At 32.4% G+C, this 23,766-nt stretch overlaps 1 protein-coding gene across 28 annotated transcripts in view; it reads right to left on the minus strand.

Moving 5' to 3' along the window:
- NRXN1 (neurexin 1) overlaps positions 1-23,766 on the minus strand; it is a 1,005,516-nt gene that overhangs the window by 886,888 nt on the left and 94,862 nt on the right. For 16 of the 28 annotated variants that reach the window (XM_036224871.1, XM_036224867.1, XM_036224869.1 and 13 more), the window contains exons 3-5: positions 19,924-19,941; positions 16,685-16,714; positions 15,907-15,918 (exon numbers count right to left, since the gene is read on the minus strand). The exons of 5 other annotated variants lie outside the window; for them this stretch is intronic. In XM_036224871.1, the coding sequence (XP_036080764.1) occupies positions 15,907-15,918; positions 16,685-16,714; positions 19,924-19,941 (60 nt within the window). The remainder of the gene's footprint in view (positions 1-15,906; positions 15,919-16,684; positions 16,715-19,923; positions 19,942-23,766) is intronic. 7 more of the 28 variants (XM_036224887.1, XM_036224885.1, XM_036224880.1 and 4 more) reach the window with 2 other exon arrangements.

Raw genomic sequence — 23,766 nt, forward strand, 5'->3', positions numbered from 1 at the left:
TGCTGGCCATAGCCCTAAGATTAATAACCTCTAGTAGTAGTTTTCAATTATTTTTAAAATAAGAGATTCTTCCTTTATCCTGAAGAAGTTTCAGTATTAAAACAGATAAAAGGCTATGGTACTCTGATGGAATCAGGGCAGGCACTCTTAAGTCCTCCCCTCTGTGCTCCTAACTCCCAGTGGTGGTCCCGAGGCCTACATAGAGCCCTCAGGCTTTACAAAGCACAACTTGAAATCCACTGACCTTATGTAAGTCTTTAAAATTTAGAGCTGAAGAATACAATTTGTTTCATTACTGCAATTTGACTCAAAAAATGAGACAAGTCAGACTTTTTTTTACAATGCCACTATACTAGGTCTTGAAATTGAGGAAAAGCTGTCTGTAAGAATTAAAAAGTCTATACCTGAATTTTCCAAATGGATCAAACTTCAGAGTTAGCAACATAAAATAATTTAAAATGGTTTTTTTTATAAGTAGAGATTGAGTAGGTGTGGAAATTTTTGGTGGGAAGTAGGAGACACTGAAGTAGTATATTCAAAGAGAATCCTTTCACTTTCTAAGATCAAGTCTTCCCTTTATTTATTGAATAGCCTTGGGCATAACAAACATTTCTTTGTCTCTCAATTTCTTCATCCATAAAATGATGGATATTACTAAATGATCTAACCTTTTTTATTGTTCCTAATTCACATTTTATCTTGATACATAAGTTTTTGCTGGGTGAGTTAAAATAAACCATGACCTCCAAGTTAAATATTTTCATATTCTCTTTTAATTATAATCTCTATCATGAGGGCCATATTTTCATCTATTTGTTGAATGTGTCTCCCCAAATGTCTTTTCTGAACTTCGTCTAAGATGAAATTTACCCTCTCATAAACTTTTTCAGAAGTATGACCCTTCTAGGTATTCCTATTCTGGCTTTAAAGTCATCTTCAGTTATTTCCTTTCACCTCTCACATCCAATTCAAGTCCTCCAATGTCTTCACTCATTTATTGAGCATCTACGTTATATCTTGCCCCATAGTAAGCACCATGGAAAGAACAAGACCCAGACATTGCCCTAAAGGAGTTGTGAATCTAGTTTTTCACATTGGATCTCTCCATTTTCCAATAATTATCTTAATAGTTCAGGGTCCATTTCCTTTTATATGAACTGTTTTTACAACCTCTTAACTCATTTATCTTTCTCTAATGATTGCATCTTTCTTCAACACTACAATTTGCAATCTATTCTACCATTAAGACAGCTTTCTAAAGTTGGTTTCTAATAATGGCACTCTCCCCATACACACACATTGTCAGCGTATTGATTGCAAAATAAGTTTCTAAATCTAGGGTCATAAACCAGTATCTAAGGCACTGGGTAAGAAATAATGTTTGATTCTGGTTAGGGCAAAGTAGGGAGTTACAGAGACTGTGGAGATACAGAGATTGTATAAGTCTATATCCTGCCCTAAGTATTTAACTTCCATTAAAAATAACTACAGCCATGGACCAGAATGCTACCAGTCCTTTGATTCTAAACCTCTCTTCTAGCTAGAACTGTGTTTTAATCCCATCATTTCATGGTCAGAATGATGCTGTTTCAGTGTTTTTTTGTTTGTTTGTTTTGTTTTGTTTTGATCATGTTCTTTCTTCCAGGCACTCCCTTCCCTGGTAAGTCTATTCTCACTTCTCACCTCTTCTGGTTCAACTATTATTTCTTCCAGGAATTTTCTTCATTCAAGTAAGAATTAATCTTTGGTTCTATGTAGTATTTATGATCTACAAAGGGCTTTACAACCTTACACACAGAGTGCACCAGATAAGTGTATTTATTAAAGTGAAAGATTTAGTGAAATAATTACCTAAATATTTATCACTACTGATGAATTAATTATCCAAATATTTATAACTACCGAATACAAATTACTTTCCCAACACTGAGTCATGATTTTGACAGAGTGTATTAAGTATTTAAGCAAGGCATATGACTAACATTTTTAAGGTAGATTTTGAAATATATACAGAAATATGATCTGACTAATAGGACAGAGTCAAAACTGGTTGAATGACATTATTCATAGAATTCAGATTGATGTAACAGTGGTTATAGAATTGCAAGTCCCCAACAGCATCTTGATGACTCTATTTTGTACCACATTTTTATCCACTTAAAAGAAAACAACAAAAAACAAATCAATATAAAAAATCAAGTGGATGCAAATCATATTTGCAGATGGCGAAAGGATGGCATTATATGTTAAGGTTCCAAATTGTTGACTGGTTTTATCCATGAATTAAAACAGAGATCTAGATATTTTTCCCTCCATCTCCTCTCCATCCTCACTGTCTTCGTGAATGACACCACCATTCACCCAGAGACTTAGGATGGAAAACTAAGAGTCAGTCATGACTCTAGTCTTATCCTCACTCCTACCTTTAATCAATGAGTCCTGTTGAACCCAACTCTTTAGGATGTAGCAAATCTCTTCGGTCTTCTCCATCACTGACACTATCTAAAAGTATAAGCCATTGATGTCTTTCTTAACTAAATCATAGTTGTTTTGCTGTTTTCTTACCTTTAGTTTTGCACTCCTCATATCTGGTGTTTTTGTTTTGTTTTGTTTTGGTTTTGTTTTCTTCTTGTTGTTTTTCCAGAGTAATCTTTCTAAAAAGCAAACTTTGTCTTGCTCTTTGAGGCTTTTCATCATCTTAATCCTTATTGGTTTCTCTAATAGGATCTTATTCCATTTATGTTCAATTGCTTCTAATTTTTAGAATCAGCACTTCTCTATCATAGTATCATGACTTTACTTACATTTTTCTTTTGCTTTTATATGTCTACCTATGGTATACAGAAATAATGGCACTTTAAAGCTATCCACATCTTAATCCCCAGAACTTGTGAATATGTTGGGTTGCATGGCAAAAGAAATTAAGATTGCAGATATAATTAAATTTGGGATACAGACAGTATTATGAATTATCCAGGTGGGCCAGGTGTAATCACAAACTCCTAAAAAACAAACAAAAACAAACAAACAAAACAGAAGAGTTTGAGGGAAATGTGACTACAAAAGAATGGTCAGAGACTTTCAAGACTGCTGGCTTTGGAAACAGAAGAAAGGGATCGTAACTGTAACTTTTTTCAAGCCTTAAAAAGCTGGAAAAGAGAGAAAGCCAATTCACTCCTAGACCCTCCAGAAAAAAACACTGCTCTGCTGGCACATTGAGTTTAGCCCAGTGAGACCCACATTGGACTTCTGACCTTTATTATCTATAAGATAATAAACTCATGTTAAGATGTTATATTTATGAGACTTGTTATGGCATTGACAGAAAACAAATACACTATCCAACCATGTCAATCTAGTGAACACCCAATCATTCTATAAGATTCAGCTAATGAGGAATGTTGATCCTTCTAAATAATTTCTATCCTAAAGCTTTAACTGTTGAAAGGACTTACATGTAAAAATATGTTTATCTATTATTGAGCTATAAATCTCTCTAGGACAGATACCTCGCCTTATTCCACGTGTTATTTAATTTTGTATTTCTGGCCTCTTACATGGGTCACTGAGAAGATATATATATATTTTTAACAACTGAAGATAGAATCAAATAAAAATGTTTCATGCTTTGAAGTAGCTCACTACAGTAAATGTTGAGTGTGGAATGGAAAGGGTGAGTTTACAAGCAGTTCATGTGGAAAAACTTAGGTTTCAAATGACTAAAAATTCAGTGACTTAACAAATGATAAACTGACCAAACACAAACACAAAAACACATACAACACACACACACTCTCACACACACACACACACACACACACACACACACACACACACACACACACACCCCTTTACCGTAGATATAATTATTTCCAGAAACAGGGAATGCTTTCATTTTACTGTGCCCTACTCATTCGACTAGGGTACTGTGATTAATTCTGGACTTGACTTTAAGAGATAACCTGACCTTTAGAGTATGTCCAGACCAGGAGGAGATGGCCAAGAAAGATATGGAAAGGATTTCAACACTGCGAAAAATGGTTTCAGTTTTAGAAACTGAAGATATAAAATTAGGAAAAGAAAAATTTGGATTTGGGTATGAGAGCGAGGGTTGTATTTATAGAAAGTATTTTATAAATTAGATGAGAAATTTGACAGACTGTGTTTAAGTCCAGATAATTGAAAACACCAAGCACATAAGTATCTGGAGAAACTCAATAAATATCTTAGGAAGCAACAATAACAATGTGCAGATGGCTAATTGGCAATAGTTTTGTCAGGCAGATTTTGATTCAAGTAAAGAAAAAACTCTTTAATAACTAAAACTCTTCTTTAAAAGATTGTTACTTTGTGAGGTAGCAAGTACAACCTCTTTTTACACAGGTAAACAGTCTGGATCATTACCCATCACAGAACTATCAGAAGAGTTTGTTGAGCAGGCATTTGGGCTAAGAGACTTCTAACATCTAGTAAAATTTATTATTCTATTAAGTCCTCTTCCAATTTAATTACTGTGATTCTCTGATTTTAGTAAATTTCATAATTATCTTGGTTTAGGACACATTGACAGATATTTTCTAACTCCTAGTAAATTATTTTTAACTAAATATTATCTCTAGGTCCAAAGTATTAACACACCTACCAAGTTACATGAATAATTTCCCCATCCCCCTGCCAAACTTCATTTACTCTCTCATAAGTATCGCTCTCATAACTTCTATGTAATTTCTAATGTTCCAAAATACATCCTAAGAAGAAATTCAAAGGAGTTACAGTTTTTTACATTGTATAGTCTCTCTCTTTTAAAAATTAATTAATTAATTAATTAATTACTTGATTGATTGATTATTTTTATGGTAACATTAGTTAACAAAATCCAGTAAGTTTCAGCTGTACACTTTAACAGTAAGGTGCATATATATATATATATATTTGCACTGCATGTTCGCCTCTCATAGTTAGATTTCTTTCTGTCACCACACATTTGACCCCCTTTACCCCATATGACCTCCCCTACACCCTACCCTCTGGTTGTGTATTCTTTTTTAATAAAGTAAAGCAATTAAGCAAAACAAGTCAAGAGTAAGCTGAGCTTTTTCTTATTGTACCATCTAGAACAAAAGGCTTATCCGATTTATGCTAAAACTAGTTTATGTTACACAGAATCTTAATAGTCTAATTAAAGAAATTAAAAAATAAAAGAAAACATCTTTGTTATTTAGAGGCAAAAAGATGACAATTATTTTTTGATCAGCGCTCTTAGGCTCATTTCAAATATTTTTTTTTTTGTATTAACAGTAATAAAAGTTACTATAAAATGAAATGAATATACCACACACACAAAAAACATTTTTCATTTTCTACTTTTTCCCTCTTTGTTCTGCCCTCTTTCACATTACTTTTTTTTCTCAACATCTGTGACTCAATGAGCCTTTAAAATATGTATATAAAGAACGTCTGACCTTTTAAAAAAATCTTTCTTCTGTGTACTCTGTGATTTTAAGTTATCTTTTGTTTTCCTTGAAAATTAATTTTATTTTAATGACTTATCAATAGTCGAACTATATTTGACTTACAATTAAAAGTATGGATCACTTTCAAATACTGTATTCTATTTTATTTTATTATTTTTTGCAACAGTACAGGGCTACTGAGATTTATCTTAGGCCAGAGGAAGCTTTCAGGTGTTCCCCCAAATCACATGAAATATGTAACCATTTATGTATAGAGCTTTATGAGCTCCTGAAGTTGCCCTCTGAGGCTGTTATCATAACTCCTTCCATCTTTTTTACTAGTAAAAATGATGTCATGCTGTCACAGTAATCATATGATCATCTCTTCCCAGCTCCTGCCCAGAAGTTGGCTTTCTCACCTTTAGCACTCCTCTCCCTGCTGCTTCTTTTACTCACATCACTCTTATAACCACTTCCTTCTGAAGATTTTTTAAAAATCTTACATCTCCATATAATTTCTATGCCTGTATCTGTTATTTCTAAAATGCCTCATCAGAACATTATCTCTTCTTTTTTAATAGACTCTAGGGACCAAATTTCTAATCCCTAAAGCATGACCTTTGTAGAAATGACATATTCCTCGTTTTACTTAATGCCTTTCTCACCATAATCTCCAGAAAAGAAAAAAACTCATTATAATTATCTTTTTTCCATTGTATAGAGATATATTTGTGGGCTTTTTGTTTGCTTGTTTTATGTGAGCTCAGTATTTGTTGTTAGCTCTTTCCCTTTGTCTGGATCTCTTTATCATGGTCTAATATGAACAATGATCCTAAAATATATTACAAAGAATCCATGGGTGGACATCACGTAAAAAGTTTAAATGTTTATGCATATTCGGTTTGATTTTTTTTCTTTTTCTATATCACATGTCTGAATTCTACACAATGAAAGTTTTGATGACCTTTACCACAAGGTTTGGAAGAGCCCAGTGACATCTTTACTAGTTTGAAAACCAACTCTCTAGTTTCAAAGGTAAAAGGTAGGCCTTAATTGAGTAATCACATCTTCTTTCTCAGTCTTTTCATAATGAACCAACTTCTCTTAAAAAAAAGATAATTATTTTTATTAATAAGAAAAGTCTTTCAATGCAGAATAATGGGGATGGCATTATCGAGTTTCACATGCACCTGCAAGAAAAAGAACAAAGGAACAACTCTTAGAGGGCAAAAGCTAATTCTCTGAGTTGGTATTACTCTCCACAAAATAGCTGTGCTTTAGAAGCTTATGGCGGAGTTGAAAGGTTTTGTTTGTTTGTTTGTTTGTTTGTTTTTACATACAGGATTCTGATCCACCATATACCTATTGCATAAAATTATGTTAAATCAAATTTGAATTTTTTAAAATGTGCCCAGGTGGTTAGGAGTGGAAGAGAGCTAGGCAGTGAACCTGAGAACCAGTGGGTCAGAACAACGGTAATAAGGTCAAGGTTTGCTGTGGCCAAGAGACTGTTCAGGTGTTCTAGCAGTGAAGTAGCTATTTGACCAGCCTTGTTTAAACACAGCAGTCCTTATTTATATAAGATATCCTAATTAGAGAATGACATATTTGAAGTAGTTGAAGAAAAAAGAGACTGTGACTTTGCCTAGTAGGTCACAACATTATTTCTTATGAACAATGAGAGGGCAAATTTCCAAGTCAAATTGTCTTCCTGTTCGTCAGTCCAAGTTTTGGATTTCTTTTGGACCAATTAGCTTTCCTCTCTTTCCAGTGCATTGAATGACTGGCTCATCCTTTCACCTAGTCATCTCACAAAGAATGACAATGATCACAGCAAATACAGATGTGTTAGTGCAAATCCAACCTCACTGCTAGGGAAGCAATTTAAAATGTATGCTCTGCTGATCGACAGATAACATATTCTTTTATTTAGACAAATAAACACTAGAAAGACAGCCATAACAAGCTATCACATAATTCCTTTAAGTCAGCATAGCATGAAAAATATCTGTTCACTAAGTCTAGCAGAAGATTTCTGGCACATTTTTCCACTAGCAATCTGCAAAAACCTATGGTTACTTTGGGAACAAGTATTTCCCTGTGAACTGAAATCACAGTTGGTTAATTCAGGGATTTCCATCCTTCTGGCAGCACTTTAGCCCAATCTAAATTCGATTGTTTCCTTGAATGGAGTAATTTAATTTTCTCCATGTCTATTGCCTTATAATGGTAAGCACAGAAAATAAAATGAAAAACTGGGTCAGTTGACCAGGTAATTCAGGCCAAAAAATAAAATAGTGCTTAGAAACTTCATATAAAACTTGAGTCATTTTTATTTCCTTAATTATCTATTATCTCAGTAGTCTTATTATCTGGTCTATATCTGAGCTATGTGATAAAAAAAAAAAGGAAATACTGATAATTACTGGAGATTACTTTGGTTTCTACTATTCTGAATGAGCCATCATGTGGTCAGAAGCACATGGCAATTCATAGGCAAACAAAGCAAGCAGAAAAGGAAAAACTGCGTTTAGTGGAATGTACATTTTGTATAAGCAGATATTATTCAAATGTGTAAAGACATGTCCTGAAAAAAGTAACTATTATTACCCACATGTTTATAGTTCTTAATGTTAAAAACTTACAAGAATCCATTCTGAATAGCTATGATTTTACAGTGTCACAGTCCCACATAAAGAAAAATAGCCTACATGATTTCAGTAATAATGACTAAGATTGAATGAAACCATTCTCATTACCTATCTATCATCTATCCATCCATCTATCTAACTGTCTGTCTGTCTATCTATCTATCTATCTATCTATCTATCTATCTATCTATCATCTATCTACCTTTTGTGGTTGGATTATAATTCAGAGATTTCCAACCATTGTAGCTCTTCTACACAGGTTCCAAGGCATCAGACAGCTGGCTGGATACTTGTACCATATAATAAATCATTTTAGTTAAATATATGATCATTTATCCCTGGACTAGACAAAAGTCAAAAGCCCTTTGGATGTATATAGCTATTGGAGGACCTGAGAAGATTGAATCTATTTCTTTTAATGTTAGAAACACAAGATAAACTACATGAACATAAAGTACAGTGGATCCACTTCATTCTTTGAAATTTTCTCTCAGTCACAGCCAAAAGATACTGCCCAAAAGTCACATGTTATTTAGAAACTGAACTTCCAAGAGCCTCTTCCTATTACCTACATTCACAGAGAGACACACTGAGATAAATTACTGCCCCCTTAAAGAAATATTTCTTTAAGACTGAATATTAGAGCAATTAAAAGGATGTGCATGACCATCAGTGGTTGGAGTGGTTTTTTAATCCCTTTCAAATTCTCTGAGACCACCTAAATTGAGCAGGAAACAAGAAAGATAAAAAGAGTCAAGTCTGAGTCCTTTTCACTCCCAGTTTAAGGAGAAAATTTTCATCTTATTGATTTTATTTGTTCTTCATAGGAAGAATAACCTTGATGTAAAAAGGAAAGAGAAATGTGAAAGTCAGTGTATTATGAGAAAGAAGAAATAATATCCAATGCAAGCTCTAAAAGGAAATTTTATACACTTGTTTAGCCAATCAGCTAGTCAGTCAGTCATTACACAGAATTATTGATTACCTGCCGGTCACTGTTCTAAGGGCCCTCGAGATACATCAAGGCAGAGCAGAAATCTCTGCCCTCTTAAATTCTGATGGGAAAAAGACAGATAATAAACAGTAAACAAGATAAGTAAAAAACAGTTTCGGTATGTTAAAATAATTGTTATGAGACAGAAACTAGATTGGGGTATGCGAGTTCAAGAGAGGAGCGAATTATAGTTTTAAATAGGATGGTGAGGACAAGTCTCTTGAGAAGGTGCCATTTGATCAAAATCTTGAAGGATGTGAGGGTATTAGCCAATTATATAAGTATCTGAAAGTACACATTATTTTTCCAGGAAAGATACTTATCTCAAACATGAACTCCTTAATTAGCTTTTCCTTGAAAATTTGGTCTTCGGGTGACTAACTGCTTAGTATAAGTGCAACTCATATATCACCCTGTCATTAGTAAGACAAAACATTAATTCACAACAAAGTTTTCTCTGGATGGTACTTCCAATCTGTGAGAAATTATTTACCTATATGTCCCCTTCAGCCCATAATTTTTAATCCAAACAGTAGTACTTAGCCAAAGGGGAGACAAGTCCGTTTCGGCTTCATTATTGTATGCAAAAGAAATTTGAAAGTGTGAAGAGTTACAGAAATATCTAAATAATTTCAACTGAGTAGAATCAACCTTTAATGCTTCATTGTACCAATAATTCTTTGTACTATTTGTACTATTGCCCACCACACAATATATATTGCTCATGTGTTAAAAGGTGGAGTTTTACTCACCAAAAGAGAGAAGCAAAAGCATCCTATACTCTACGGTTGTTTTCCTTCACACTACCTTTAAGTTTATTTTGTCAAAATAAGAGGGTGAAACAGTGTTTCATGATTATTGGCATGTAAGTGGATGAAAGTCTTTAAAGTCTCCTTAAGGTTGGTTATTCCATAACAGTTATTTTAGATCAAAATTTCTATAATGTTTTGCCTATTATTATAAGCAATAACTCCTATCATGCCTTATATTTCAGAGTGTCAACAGTTTTTTTTTTTCTAGATGATTTGTAATGTTCTTCTCTACTCCAAAATACCATAATGCTAACTAAAGATTCAAAGTTCTTTACTATATGAACTAAGCACTCTGGGAAATTACATTGTTCTCTAAAATCACTGGCCAACAAAATTTAAGAAATATCCTTTTATCAGCCTAAATCTGTTGATGCTTTTTTTTTTAATCTGGTTGCAAAATTTTTTTTTTAATGTATAAATAAGATAAAACCATTATTTTGGTTGAGGAAAAATCCTTTTAAAATCTAGCATGCTATATAATTTAAGTGTTTTCCTATTTATGATCTATTTCAGTAAAGCATCTACATTTATACTTATACCACCTCATTCTTTAAATTGGCAACTGTCGAATGTCTTTTCTATGCTCTTCTCTGAGAATAAATTAATCTACTACAAGTCTAATAAAACAGTTGTTTAGATTATCAGTTATCCAATGCCATCATTATTTATAGAATGTATAAATATGTGGAACACTTCCTATCACAGAGCCAAGAGTGCAGAGATACAAAGGAGCTAGAACTTTTATTAATAATAAATATAATGACAAAATTGATTAAATTGCAGCAAGAGGAAACATGTAAATATTTACTCTTCAAGTAACTTTTGTTGATTGCATCCAGAATTGATGGGCATGAAGGCTAAAGAAGAAATGCAAAATAAATATCATTTCTAAATAGTCACATAGCCTTCTATATATAGCCTATCGAGGAAGAAGATATTTAAGAACTAACTTTATATAATGAAATTCTGGTCTTTTCTCATTCTGTGGCTGTGATCGAAGAGTATTCAGTACTGCAACAGTAGAAGTCATAATAGATAATCCAAAATTAAGTATTTCTTAGTTTGCATATGCATTAACACAGGCATTTCAATGAAGTAAGATTCTGTCAATAACACAGATGTTTCTAAAAAATGCAGAATACTTAATATTTTGAAGCTAAAGGAGGAAATATGATTTAAGAAGCCATACTAAAGAGAAACATTTTCGAAATTAGTTTTATATCAAAAATGATAGCAAATGTACTCAAATATTATAAAATAAATATGCATCATGATGTTTGTGATGGGAAGTAACAGACAAATTAGGTTTATAGCAATGCTAGAGTTGAAAGAACACCAAAAATCATGAAAATGAAAAAAAAAAGTATATAAATACTAAATGCTTTACTCCTCTCTAAGTATTAATAATATCTAGTCTATCTTAAGTGTAAATATAATTGAATATTAGTTTTGGTATGACATTACAGACACAGCTTTACAACATAACCCTTGATATTGTTTATCAATTAGTTGTTAGTAGAGTCCATTATATCTAGATATTAACACAGTTAGGTTTGAAAAAATCTATTTTTACTTTCTTTATAAATTATTCTATTCAAAGATCTTCATTTTCACTAAAACAATACAATATAGGCATTTACAAAGTGTGTAATTATATGCTTGACAGTTGTACTACCTTGGTCTTCTAGTAACATGAGAAACTTGGATAATCAAACAAATGTTCACACAAAAGAGCAGAATGAACATTTATTTTTCAAATATGCTGTTAGGATTTATGAATGCAAGGAATAGCAAATACACTCATATTACAAGCTAAGACTCAAATTTTGGCTTTTTTGAAAGTTTACAATCCAAACCCCATTTAAACACAGGTCTTACATATTATCACAGTTGATACAGTGAGATTTAAAATAAATAACTCATGGAAACCACATATAGTAGTATAACAACAGATCTGAATTTTAGGAAAATTCCTGTACTTGCTATCACATGGATAGTGAAAATTAAAAAAAAAATAAAATTTGATTATTTGCTACTGTGACAGTGAATCGCATTAAAATTTTTGAAAACCCTTAAATACAAAAATTCATTGACTTTATTTTCTTACATACCCACTGCTGTACATATGCTAAGGCACATTAAAATGATATGAGAATGATGCCTTACTGAAAAGATGTATTGCAACTTTGGAAAAAGATATAAATGATAGGAAGACAGAGACAAGGGATTCCATGTAATCTGTTGCTACAATTCTTTTTAGTTATTTGAATAAGTTTCCCCTTTCTTTTCTACCAACTACTTTGTTTACTCCAAACCCTTCACAACCTTCTTCACCTCTGCCTCCTCCAATATGCCACCCATCCCCCCACACATACTTAATCGTGAAAATGGAAAATTCAAGATACAGTATGAAAAATATCTGGAAATACAATAGTCAAAAAGAAATACAATGGTCAAAAATACATCCTTCCTGCTCTCATGGAGCTTACAGCCTACTAGGAAAAGTTGATATCAAATATATAATCACTTATATAAATATGCAATTGCAATTATGATCATTGCTATGAAGGAAAATAAAATCAAAGCACCAACATTTAACTGACAATTATTAACCTGTGCTCCTGCACTATTAACCAGCCATGATAGCTGGATTTGCAGTATAACCTACTTTAACATTTTCTTATTTAAATGGTCACACATTCCTCTCAGATAGCCATTAAGGTAAAAAATAAACAGATAAAGCAATTGTTAGAATGACATGACCAGTTAAACATACACAGAAAACAAACAAACAAAAAACCAAAAAACAACTAAATTCCCAGACAAATAGATAAACCTAAATTCTAAATAGAATGGAGAACAAAGATAGCATTATCTATGGTCCTAATGATACTGTTGACAAATTTCAAGCCTAAAAAAAAGTAACCACAATTTCACAAAGATCATTTGAATCCATATAGCCACAAATAACAGAAGTGAAGTTTGTTCTAGATAATCTCTTTAGCTATCGCAAAAAAAAAAAAAAAAGCTATAATTTATGGAAACGAAGTTTATTCTTAACTGTATCCAGTTAAAAGAGACATATCCTTATTTATAAAACAAGAAAACAAATCCAAATAATTGACTCTAGAGTCTGAAATAAAATGACCAATCGAAAATATGAGGCATAGTGGCCTATGGGAAGAGTGAGAAAGCGTCCATTTCACTCATTAGAGTTCTGCCAGCACACAGCAGTGATCCTTAACATGTCTCCAGCTGACTTCACTGTTTTTGCCATGTACAAATCATAAGGGGCTTTTCAGTCTCCAAACCTAGAAAAATTAATTAGGGCATATGGAAGGATCCACACCAATTCTGTAAGGATACACCACAAAATGATACCAGTGCTTACCTCTAGAGAGAAGACTGGGGAGTTGGAGGAAGAGGTTATCAAAAGGAATATTCTCTTTGGATGAGTTATTTCTTTCTTTCTTTCTTTAATTTTTTTTAATGATTTGCATTCATGTATCACTGGGTATTATAAAATTTAGAAAATATGTAAGAATTCATACGGAAGAAATAACAATGATAACAGTAAAGTTCTTGAATCCAATTTTGCTTCTGGATTCTAAAAAGAAAGATATTAATCCACAGATATTCATTCCAGAGGCTCTTGATTCACTACTCCTAAAGAGAAAAGTTGTGTCAAGAAAAATTCTCCAGGATTATTTTGTGATAGAAAGTTTTAGGAGGCATGAATTTACAATGCAAATTAGTTATTTTAGACTAAGCAGGTCTAAATAAATAACACTTATTTTATGTATAAGTAGACTTTAACCTGAGATAAGAAGCTACAGTGTAAAGTTGCTAGACATTTTTTGATTTTCCAAGAGGTGGCACAAGGCAAAGGTATCTGCCTAAGGGAGACCCTGATTCATCTTATCTTTACCTTTATGAAAGCAGATCACTTTTTACTACTCTTACAGCACTTCCATTCTGTCATTTACACTAACTTGTCCACATGTGTTTATCTCATTATATTGACACTCTGAATGCAGATACCATGTCCTAGTCAAGATCATACTTTTTTTCTAGAATGCAGATTTGTTGAATTAATATGCAATTAAAGAAGACATAAATCACATTTCTCATTTACATATATCTAATAAACCAAAATATAAAGGGACCACTCTGATTTGCAAAATACTCAAGTCCATCTTAAATCTTTGTTCCCCATTTAACATCAAAAAGCCTCATGGTTCTAGTAACAGAAGAATATAAAGGGAAACCAAATTCCTATCTTCTGTAGTGCTGTGCTGATTGAGGAATACAATTTGATGAGAATTGAAGTAAAAATATGTTTGACACTCATGTCAACAGAAAACATTTAAGGCTGACAGTAAAACTGAATGAAATTAAGAGACACTTAAAATAAATTACACTGAAACAAATATCAGCTAAGTATAAACAATAATTATTCCTTATTTAGGGTTAGTTATTTAATTAGAAAATCATTTTTAAGAGTTACCTTTTACAACATAATGAATATATATGTGTGTGTGTGTGTGTGTGTGTGTGTATGCATGTGCGTATTCAGAAAGTTTGTGTATATACATTCATTCATATAGACATATACATGAACATATACAAATTCATATAGATAAACCACTCAGCTAGTAAAATATACAGTTCCTGCTATTCCATCCTGAGTCTTATACTAAGGAACATGGTAGGAAATGCCCACTTAAGAAAGACAAGTCAATATCAGTTTGGCCTCAAAAAAAAGTTGAAGAATTATCCCAAATAATAAAATCTCCAAAAGAACCAATGCCTACTGTCATTTGCGCAGTTGCTGGAAGGCTTAAAATGAGATTAAATTATATTACTGAAAATGATTGACCAAAACACAAACTTCAATATCATATGTTCTTTTTATTAGCTCAAAGTATCCAAACACATTTGTTTCTAAAGCTCTATTTTATACCTTTAAAACTTTGATATCATTTCTTACTTATTGTCTGGCTCATGTTCAGGTGTTTTTGTAAGCAGAAAAGTTTTCCTCTTAGATGACACAAACAGAAAGGAGCAGAACTGTGAGCTTTGGTCCCAATTAGCCAGATTAAGATTCAGAGCATAAGAAAGTTTCAGAAAATTCAAGGATAAAACACAATCCTGTGTTCAAAATAACCAAAACCAAAACCAAAACCCAAAAAACTGGAGACCAAGGACACAGTCACTAACACACAATTTAAAATGTTTAATTTAAAGGTGAGTATACATATTTATCACACTGCATACCATATATTCCTTTTAATGAAAGCACTAAACACAATGTGGATGATTCTAAATGGTGAATTGCACATGCTTTTAAATATGGCACCGATGCTGTCAAAAGAGTACACATGCCTGACTTACCAAATGATGCAGAGATGTATACTAGACCAAAAACATTCTCAGAACAAAGTTAGCGTGTATGCACAGAAGAAAGAACAGGTTTCTCTTGCTCCTTTTTTTCTCTCCTTCACAATACTGCCTTTGCAGGTTATCACGGAGTTAATGTGCATATATGACATATAGCAGACAGCAAGGTGATGAGCCCATAGCAGTACCATTTCAAAGTGCACATGCTCAGACTTACATCCCAATGCAGAATAGCTAGGGCAGGTGTGGTCCAGAGTTAAATGTTTGAAGATGACATATGCACAGTGACTATGCTCAGCATTTAACCACCATTAAATGATACTGTAAAAGCTGACACCAAAACCCGTAGCTAATTTTTAAATACGCTAATTATATAAGCAGCTGACATGAAACGAATCACTCTAAAGAGTAAGTAAAAAACACAGTGAAACATTTTGATGGATTTTTCTTACCTTAAATTCATAAAATATTCATTATACTCATACCTACCTCCCAGTGCCCATCACAAATGCCAAAAGGTCTAAATACATTTGCATAACTTAGACATACTGTAATTCATACAGATGATATTAAGGAGAAATAAAATAATGTAATACCTTTACTTTTACCTATGGGTTTGATGAAATGGTTCCATGAAGAAAGGGTTTCCATACAAAGAGAATAAAGAGGAGAGAAACAACAATAAGAATTATGAATATATGTATATGTGCTACTCTTTGAAAATTAAACAAGCCAAGAAAGTATAAACAAGGGTTTGAAAACAAATGGAGATACAATAAGCACATGTTAAGAAATTTGCCTTTTTTTAAAGGTAATACATGCAAAGAAACTAGAAAGCCCATGCTCGCTTTAAAAATTACACAAAAAGGAGATATACAATGGCTATAGGTAAAAGAAATATTGATTCTGTGGAACACTAAACTCAGCATTCTAGAAGCCAGAAGCCAAAGATGTCTGCATGTTTCCAAACTGCCATGCATGGGTGAAAAATGGACTCTTTTTGGTACAATTGATTAAACTGCATATCCTTTTTCAGATATTAATTTCTCATGGTTCTTCTTTCCTTTAACTACCTTTAACTGTGTTTGCTGATAAATGTATGGGAACTTTCAATTACAAGTTTTTATGTCTCATTTATTTATAAATATTATAGTGCAAAGAATGAACAAAAATAAAAGTCAAAGGAGCAAACCAAAATCAAACCATCGAACAAAGGGGAGAGAAACACATGGAAAAATGTGAACAAAAGTTATGTATTTAATTTGCAGCCAGATAATTCGCAAGCATTTTCCCATCCTTGGCACTGATGGTTTGAAAGCAGCTACGAAACAAGAAAACACTGAAAGCAGAGTGGAAAAGGAACAGAGCCCATACCTTGGTCGCCCATCATCAGGTGCGCCAGACCTTGAAGGGAAACAAGAGCACAGTCAGCAATAAACAAGGGAGCATGGGAAGGCAGGATTGTCACGATGACAAAAAATGTTCAGTGACAGACATTGTTTTTCCTATGAGACATGTCTGTATCACAGAGGCAAATCAAAAAGCATTCTTTCAACCCCTGGTTGGAATGCTTTGGGGCAAAGAGTTATAGAACTGCAATTTAAACACTGGCATATGCTGCACTGTGTATTTCTTCTATGCATCAGTTGGAACAATCAAGAGCATAAGAGTATGACTTAAAATCCAACCAATCCCCTAAATATTGCATCTGCCCTTCATGCCCTTTAATGAGACTGTTTTGAACACTACCCCCACAGGGCCTGTCATTCTTTGGTGATAAAATCAGATATTTAAAAACCCAAAGGAATACCTGAAATATGGGCTGGGTCTGATCTTTTTCCCCTCATCAAAAAATGAGAAGTTTCAAAATTAAATTTAAAAAAATCCTTAGTCACATTGAAATGATAATGCAGAAATGTCTCCTTGTCTGACACATGTAGCAGTTGACTAAGCTTGTTCAAATACAAAAAAAGATCATTAGACATGCAGTTGAAAAGTTAGAATTTACTACAGAATGTTTTGAAGAAATAATGGATCAGCTTTAAATAGGCTCAAATAATTTTCCATGAAGAACAAAACTATTCAGCATTTTATTTAAATGTTACTTAAATACTAAGCTATGAGTTAATTTAAATGATTATACAGTATATACACAAATATGAAAAATATCATTTCATCAAGGAAGTTTTCTAAAAGAATATTGAATTCCCTTTATTTAAATTATTTATTATCTCTTGCTTGACAATTAGCTTCAGGTTGAAGATCACTCCTTTTTTAAAGAATATTTCTAATGTTCTTTAAAAACTTCTTTCACTATCCAAGTAGATACTTTTTGGGGAAAGACACAGTTCCTAGTTCTTTATTATAAATTCAAAAATAAAGCTACCCTTCAATCTGTGTATATTTCAATAATATGGAAAAATATTAGAGCAATATAATTTTAATAAAATTTATATTTCCCAGTGTTATTTCAAACATGTTTCAGACTTTATTTGAGCAACATAACATTATGCATAACTTGCATCAATACTGAAATAATCAGTATTATTTTCTTCAAAGTTTAGGGGTATTTAAACATCCTTGTCGGGCAGATACAATTATAATCATATAATCACAATGTAAAAATTATTCAACACAGGAGTTTAAGGATTCTGTAATCTAATCTCTTTTTATATTTCCTAAGTGATTTTAACCAAAAAAAATCACATAGGCAGATTGGAAAGTTTATGATCTGTTGGTGATTCATGATATTTTATATGCTTAGGAATAGTGGCTTATCTGTCCGAGTTACACAATTTTTCAATTAATTTCACTTTTAAAACTACTATATATATATTTCTTAATAACAGTTTATAACTTTTTATACATTAAATCAGGGAATTATCTCTATATCAGATCTAACTTTTATTAAATATATTAGACACCTCTAACAGTTTTTAACACCACCTTAGTAGGGATGAAAATGAATACATTCAACTCATGCTAGACATTCCTCATGCTAGATCTTCTACTACTAAGGGAGCTCGACTATATTGCCAAAGTCAAGTTACAAATAGAGATATTAAAATTATGATTGAATTAACTTTATTATAATAATTTATAAGGGCCTATCCTTTGAAAATCTTGTAAAAATTTTTCATGGGATGAGTGTGTGTGAGAAGAGAAGCACTCATGCTCATTAGGCTGGTTTTAAAACTCCTTAGAATGCAAGTGGATTTAAAGAGAAAAGAACGAAAACATGAAACTTTACAGGATGATTAAAGAAATGCAAAGGGAGTTGAAAAAAATATTTAAAAAGAAACTTTCAATCTCAATTTACATGCACAGTATAAATGAGACTGATTTTGGAAGATATCTGACCTGCAGGGTAATGTCAAGTGCATACTCACATGCTATTATAATTATAGTATAGAAAAACAAAAGCCTTATACAGAGCCAATACTTGGAAAGATAATCACTGATGATTTCTTTTGAAGTTTTAATCCACTTTACTTATTAAAAAATGGAACAGAAATATTCAGTACCTAAGCAGCTATATTGTCTCTAAAGAATGACAAATAATATAATAAATTTTGCTAGTGATCAACCTTTATTACCATGAATTGTTCTTTATTCGAAACATCAAACCTCAGAACTCTATTGGCTATTTATCTATAACCTTCAATGGAAAGTCCTTTTCTAAGAAATCTCTCATTCTGTAGAAAAGTACATTATTTTTACAGAATGTCTTTATTTCAAAGTATTGCAATGAAATATGCTAAATGCTTCTTCAAACATATACGTATCAGTAAATTATTCTTGTAATAACTTAATTACATAAATTGATAGAATATGAATTTCCCTTACATAATTCTTTGCTCTATCTAGATCTTTTCACATATTTATCCTTAAAAGATTTGTTTGGCAGCATATTAACTAATGCATTTGAGCGCTTTAAAGATAAGAATGCTGAAATATGTTTAGCTAGTTGGAATCTATAGAAAAAAAAATGTACACCTTTCTCAAAATTCCTTGAGATAATCTTAGAAAAACTTGAATAAATACTGTAGTTTATTTAACAGACACAGAATATTACAAATATACTTACCAGTCATCACGTTGGAGCGCCGTATGCTTTTATTTCCACTGGCCAAAGTCTTATTTTTTAATCTAAATTGATGCCTCTTGCTTATAGTCACTACTTTATTTTTCATTCTTTTTTTAAATCAAATCATCTAAAACTAAACCAATGGGCTTGAGTCGATGTAATGCTAAACAACTTTAAAATATATCATTTGGATTAAGAAAAAAATAAAGGATCATGCACTATGTTCTTTCTCATTTAAAATAAAAGAAGCAGGATTGTATTATTTTTCCATACAGAACACTGCAACATGTATTCTAAGGTTCAGATGGGATGCTGAAATTCATCAAGGGTTGGAATTAGAGTGGGAGGAGTTTTCTATATTTGGGACTGATAGGGTGTGTTCTATATGAAAAGTGATATACAATCCAGAAATCAACAAACGCTCAGAAAGAAGTTCAACTTACCGTCTAAATTCGAGATGTACTCTATTAATACCAAGAAATAAAAGGTAAATGAGAGTTGGGAAAATAAAGTAAAAAGCACCCACCTTCCACATTGTTGTCTTCTGAAAGCACATGACAAGGAGGGAGAGAAAAGGAAAAACATTCATTAAGCAGCATGCAGACTGGACCTTGCCTTTGCATGTCTTCCTCATGCAAGGCACCAAACACATCATGCAAATGCTCCATTGCTACCGTTCAAAGGGGGAAACAAAATCATGGGAAGGAGGTTCCTTCCCGCTGGCAGCATTTTAAAAATGTGATACTTAATTTCAGTAATATTGCAGTGTGCTGAGCAAGGAGTTTTAAAAAGTCTTTCACTGCTCTTTGTAAAGCAAACATCATTCTTACATGTCACTGACATTGTTTTTCGAGGGAATTATTTTTAAATCTTTTAAAATTTTATTTTACACAAAACTAAAATCCTGTTTCAAAATTCTGATTCGCACTTGGATGAAAGTCCATTGCAAATAGCCATGAAATCTCACTTAAAGATATTCCAATTCTACCAAATAGGTAATCCATTTATTATTATGGCCTTTAAGTATTTCTAACACTTCAATTTCTTAAAGAAATGTAACATAAATTTATGCAACTACAATCTAAAATTTATTTGGCTTATAGTGTTCATATTTTATTGTGAATGATAATTTATCGTAATTATCAAAATGCTAACTTTTAAAAATGTTAAGTAGAAAATGTAATCACTGAAAGACAAGTCCATTTGGAAGCCGTCCATTAGAAAAAGTTTATCGAGATTTATTCACTTTGTACTTAAGTCTCAGGTGTGACTATAAATAAAGTTAAGATCATGACAGTATTAGGCAAACTTTCTTTTAAAGTTCCATACAGTTATATTAAATTTATTTTTTCATATATTTATTTAAATATATTTCCATATGTGCGTGTACATATATACTAGTGTATTTTTATGTATTTTCTACATATAATCAATGTAAGGGTATGGATTTAAACTATCATTAGTACCTACTAGATAATTCAAAAACTATTTGAGACACAGGGTTTAGCATCAGGTATGGAATGTAAGGGAAAACTGTTTTTGAGATTGGGGTGAGAGCAAGGTTTCTGTACTTATCAAAATTTTTCCAGTGATAAGTATATCCATGTCGAAATTTCTAGTCTCATTCTTTAATTTGCAGCACTTTTTTTAAAAAGTGGTCATTTGATCAAAAGTGTTTATAAAGAACAAAACAACAGCAAATGTAGAAATGTGAGAGAAAAACTACAAATGCATTGTTTCATAAGGTTCAACAAATACATTTTTTAATGATTATACTAAAAGTGAATTTTAAAATGTCAATTTTGTTTAAAAATATTATCTGGAAACGGAAATATCACCACAGCCATATTTACTGATATGGTCTTAATATATAATTAAAAACAGCTAGTGGATAAATATGAACAATAATATCTACACAAAATACTTGGTTTTCCAGAGTTGATTTTAAAAGATTTTTTTTAATATGATTTAAATATCTGGTATGTGATATACATTTATTCTTTGGTTTTGGTTTCCAAGCTACCAAATAAGAAATTAGACTGAATTTGTTAGTTTTCAATGGCACCCAGACATGACATGGACACAACTATTAAAATTTTGTTTTACTGCTTTATTTTGGAAATTATACAAAACTCTAGATTCTTTCAATATTTAAGACACACTTTGGTTTTATACTAACTGTCCTTTAGAATTCTATTCCTCATATTATTTTAAACAGATTATTTAATATGTAGAGTATACTAAATTAAGGGAGTTAAATGAGAGTCAAGTGACGAGAAGGTCTATGGATTACTATAGCACTGTTTCATTTCTATAAGCAAAAAACTGGCAAACATGGTTGTGAGTAGTACAATCCCAGAAAGAGGTTTTAGTAAAATGCTTCCTGGAAGCCTAATAGGAAAAGAAAAATAAAAAAACAAACTAACAAAATAAAATAGGTCCAGGCTTAACACCAATTTTATAAATGTGCTAAGAAAGAAATTAGGAAAGAAAGTTGCGCTAATAAAATCAAGGTCATTGATTTGCTTCCCTAAAAGTAAGTTCTCATTTCAGTTTTAACTAAGACACAGGGCCACACAGTTGGTGCCGTTGATCCCACCCACCTTTCTAGCAGCTTTCTGAGCTCTTATTCATTAAGCAAACCATGACTGAGGGGACTCTTTGTATGCAAATCTAAGTCATGTCCCAAATGCAAACAAATTCTGAGTTGAGCGAGTTCAGAAAAATGGTCTGTCTCAGAAGATTTAGATTAAAAAAAAAATCAAAGCACTAAAGTTATACGTTAACTCCTATTAAAAGTACAAGAAGAAGAATAAGAAGAGGAAGAGGAGAAGGAGGAGGCGGAGGAGGAGGAGGAGGAGGAGGAGGAAGAAAAGTGGCTTGGGACAGACCTTCCTTGAGTCTCCATATATTTTTCAGATTCGATGATAGGATAAAAAAAAAAAATCTCTTGTTTCATCCTATTCTATCCCTTTGGTATTCATTTGTTGGTTTTAATTCATTTAAAACTTAAAGATGATTCCATATTATTTCAGAATTTGGATGTAGCTCTGGTGTTCACAATCATTCTCCTTTCTGCTTGGCTTTTGGACAACACAAAAAATATCTCATTAAAAAGAATAGCTTTTTTTTTTTTCCCTCATCACATCAACTATTACTTTCTCTGTAGATTCTTATGCAATCAAATACTGATTTGGTTTTGAACAGCAATGGAGAGGTGCTGAGATTGTCATGCCAACAGTATAAAGTAAAGCAGTATATTTCGCTTTAATGTAATCTAGAAAACAGCCCATCCAGCCTTACCTACAGACATTGTCAAGTTAGGGGAAGTTGTTTGGAATGCCGAAAACCCTGGCTTCTTAATTCTGTTCACCTAATTATGCTGTATACATAAAGTGACTCTCTTAATAATAAATTTTACTATAATTACCATGCCGCTTACAAAGATCACAGTCTTTTTCCCCCTTTTAATTGTGAAAATAATTAATACAAACCATGGAAAATATATTTCGACTTTTATTTTTCTTTCAGATAAGACATGCTTCCCTCTCGGCGATGGAAATTAGGCACCAGAATATCAATCATGCTGTGAATGATGGCGGTGCACTGACATGAAGGGAAGCTGCAGACTGTTACACTGTATGTTTTTAAATTACTTCAAAAGAGCATCTCCACAAAAATTTTTCCTTTGGGGCCCAGCCTATAAGAATGCAAGGGCCGTTACTTTAATCTATCATGACAATATTTTTTTGCACATAATCTTAATTACATATTTCTAGAAAAATGAGTAAGCAAATGAATGTGCTTGTTTAAATACAAAGAAAATCAGAAATGTAATCACAATCAGTGGATAAAGTCTGGAACAGAATATCACAAATAACTCCTTTTTATATGATCAGTTTTTAAGTTTAGCCATATAAAAGTGTTCATCTAAATGTACAAGCAGTAATCAACTTATGTGCTATATTTTAAAAATTGGCCAAAAATTTGTTGCTACTTGAGCTTTCCTTCTCTTTGGTTCCTTCCTTCTCTGCTAGTCGCCTGTGACTGGTTCCCTTCAAATTTTTGGTTCTCCCTCTCCCACATTAAAACTGCCCCTACAGCAGGTGGCTATCCGACCCAGATCTATGCCCTCCAAGGTGGGGTACATAGTAGCAAAACTGGTGGCAGTACTAGCCGGCAGAAAGAGAAATGCAAAATAAACAGCTATTTTCTTCTTACATACATTGAGTTTGCTACCTTCCGTCCTTTCCTTTCTAGCCCCTCACATTGCCTTTCAAGACATTACCTCTGATTTTGGAGCTTAAATGCCAGTAAAGCACCAGTCTGGTCCCCATGGTGGCATAGGACGGAGCTTTGTTTTATTTTA

This window comes from Rousettus aegyptiacus, unplaced genomic scaffold, assembly GCF_014176215.1.
Source record: "Rousettus aegyptiacus isolate mRouAeg1 unplaced genomic scaffold, mRouAeg1.p scaffold_m13_p_7, whole genome shotgun sequence".
Lineage (NCBI taxonomy): Eukaryota > Metazoa > Chordata > Mammalia > Chiroptera > Pteropodidae > Rousettus > Rousettus aegyptiacus.